Source organism: Capsicum annuum, unplaced genomic scaffold, assembly GCF_002878395.1.
Source record: "Capsicum annuum cultivar UCD-10X-F1 unplaced genomic scaffold, UCD10Xv1.1 ctg23083, whole genome shotgun sequence".
Classification (NCBI taxonomy): Eukaryota; Viridiplantae; Streptophyta; class Magnoliopsida; order Solanales; family Solanaceae; genus Capsicum; species Capsicum annuum.
Window position 1 is genome coordinate 1 of NW_025829197.1, and position 1503 is coordinate 1503.

The window sequence follows — 1503 nt, forward strand, 5'->3', positions numbered from 1 at the left end:
ACAAAGAAAGACAAGGCTCACACAAATTCAAAGGAATACTCCCGAAATAAAACTATACTCAATAATGGAATATGCAATACTGAAATAATACTAAGAATGGAATATGCAATAATGAAATAAAATGAAATACGAAATAACCAAAATAACAAAGGTTAGAGGTCACCGGATTACGCTTGGGGCTGCGACTGCTGGAGACGGAGCGGCGGGTGGCGGCTGGGGATCGGGCGGCGGCTGGCTGGGGGAAGGGCTGGTGTACCCCGCCGGGGGGGTATGGGCAGGACAGGTAAGGGTGGGGTGGGGGTCTGCACAACCGGGGGGGGAGGGAGGGACCGGCTTGGAACCGGCCGTTGGCGCCGGAGGGTGGCGGGGAGCGGCGACGGGGTCGGCGCCGCGGACCGAAGGTCGGTGCCGGCGGTGGAGTCGGGTCGGCGCCAGGGACCGGGGACAGGTGCGGGAGAGAGGGAGAGAGGGTCGGCGCCGGAGCCGGAGGTCGGGCCCGGAGGTTGGGTCGGGTCGACGCCGACGGTCAGCGACGGCGACGGGGGCCGGTGACCGGAGCTAGCGAGAGAGGGGGTAGGGAGGAAGAGAGAGAGCCGTTAGAGAGAGATGAGAGCCGTTAGAGAGAGATGAAGCAAATATTTCTTTCTTGAATATGTTCCAATTGGGGTGAAATTGGTATCGTTGGAAAGATAATTCAAAGGTATTTCATTTCATATAAATTAGGCCACCCAGTTCGTCCTGTACAAGGAGTTATGATCGTTTGAAGTTGACCCTAAAAATCTATTTTGAGAGGCTGAAGTAAAACGAGTATAACTCCTTCCTCAGACGTTGGATTTGGATGAAACCAATTGCATTGGAAAGAAGACTCAAAGATCTTTCTTTTTATAGGTCGTAGCTCTCCCAGTTCATTATATTAAGGGAGTTATGATAGTTCGAAGTTGACCCAAAAAATTGGCTGGCCTCAGTAGTTTGTGTGCAAGAAATTTTCCTGCACATTTACTATTCCCAAATATCCTGGCCACCGTTTTATAGTTTCGAACGTGCTCGATTAAATCCGAAACCTATCCGCTTTTGGAAATCTTTATATCGTTGGAAAGCTTATTCAATAACCTTCGCATGGAACCATCGACGGGCAAATAAAGGTATAAATAAAATAAAAAAATTAATTCCATATAAATAAAACCAATACACGTACTTGAATACGCCAATACATGTACTTGAATACGGGGTGTTACAAGCAAGTACAATAGATAAAACTACTAAATAAAAAGAACTCGTTTATTACTCCAATAAATCTAAATCTGAACTGACTTCACTGGTCCAGTAGCCAGATTTGCCAACAGATAGTGATACATTTGTTGATCACAAAGGTTGGTAAGACAACCACCTTCTAAACATCGCCAGACTTTCACGAGGTTTATACTCCGGTGGAGTATGCCCTGCTCCCTGTTAAACCAAAAAGACGCGCTTTTAAACACAAATTATTTGGCAGAATTCTCTGAA

The 1503-nt window shown here is 47.0% G+C and overlaps 1 protein-coding gene across 1 annotated transcript; it reads right to left on the minus strand.

The window, feature by feature from the left end:
• Positions 1-171: 171 nt before the first annotated feature.
• Positions 172-1446, minus strand: LOC124890710 (extensin-like; the record flags this gene model as incomplete). The annotated part of the gene is made up of 2 exons (XM_047402487.1): positions 172-558; positions 1388-1446. Coding segments are annotated over 2 exons (446 nt in total), but the record flags the coding sequence as incomplete, so codon positions are not given.
• Between the last annotated feature and the right edge of the window lie 57 nt (positions 1447-1503).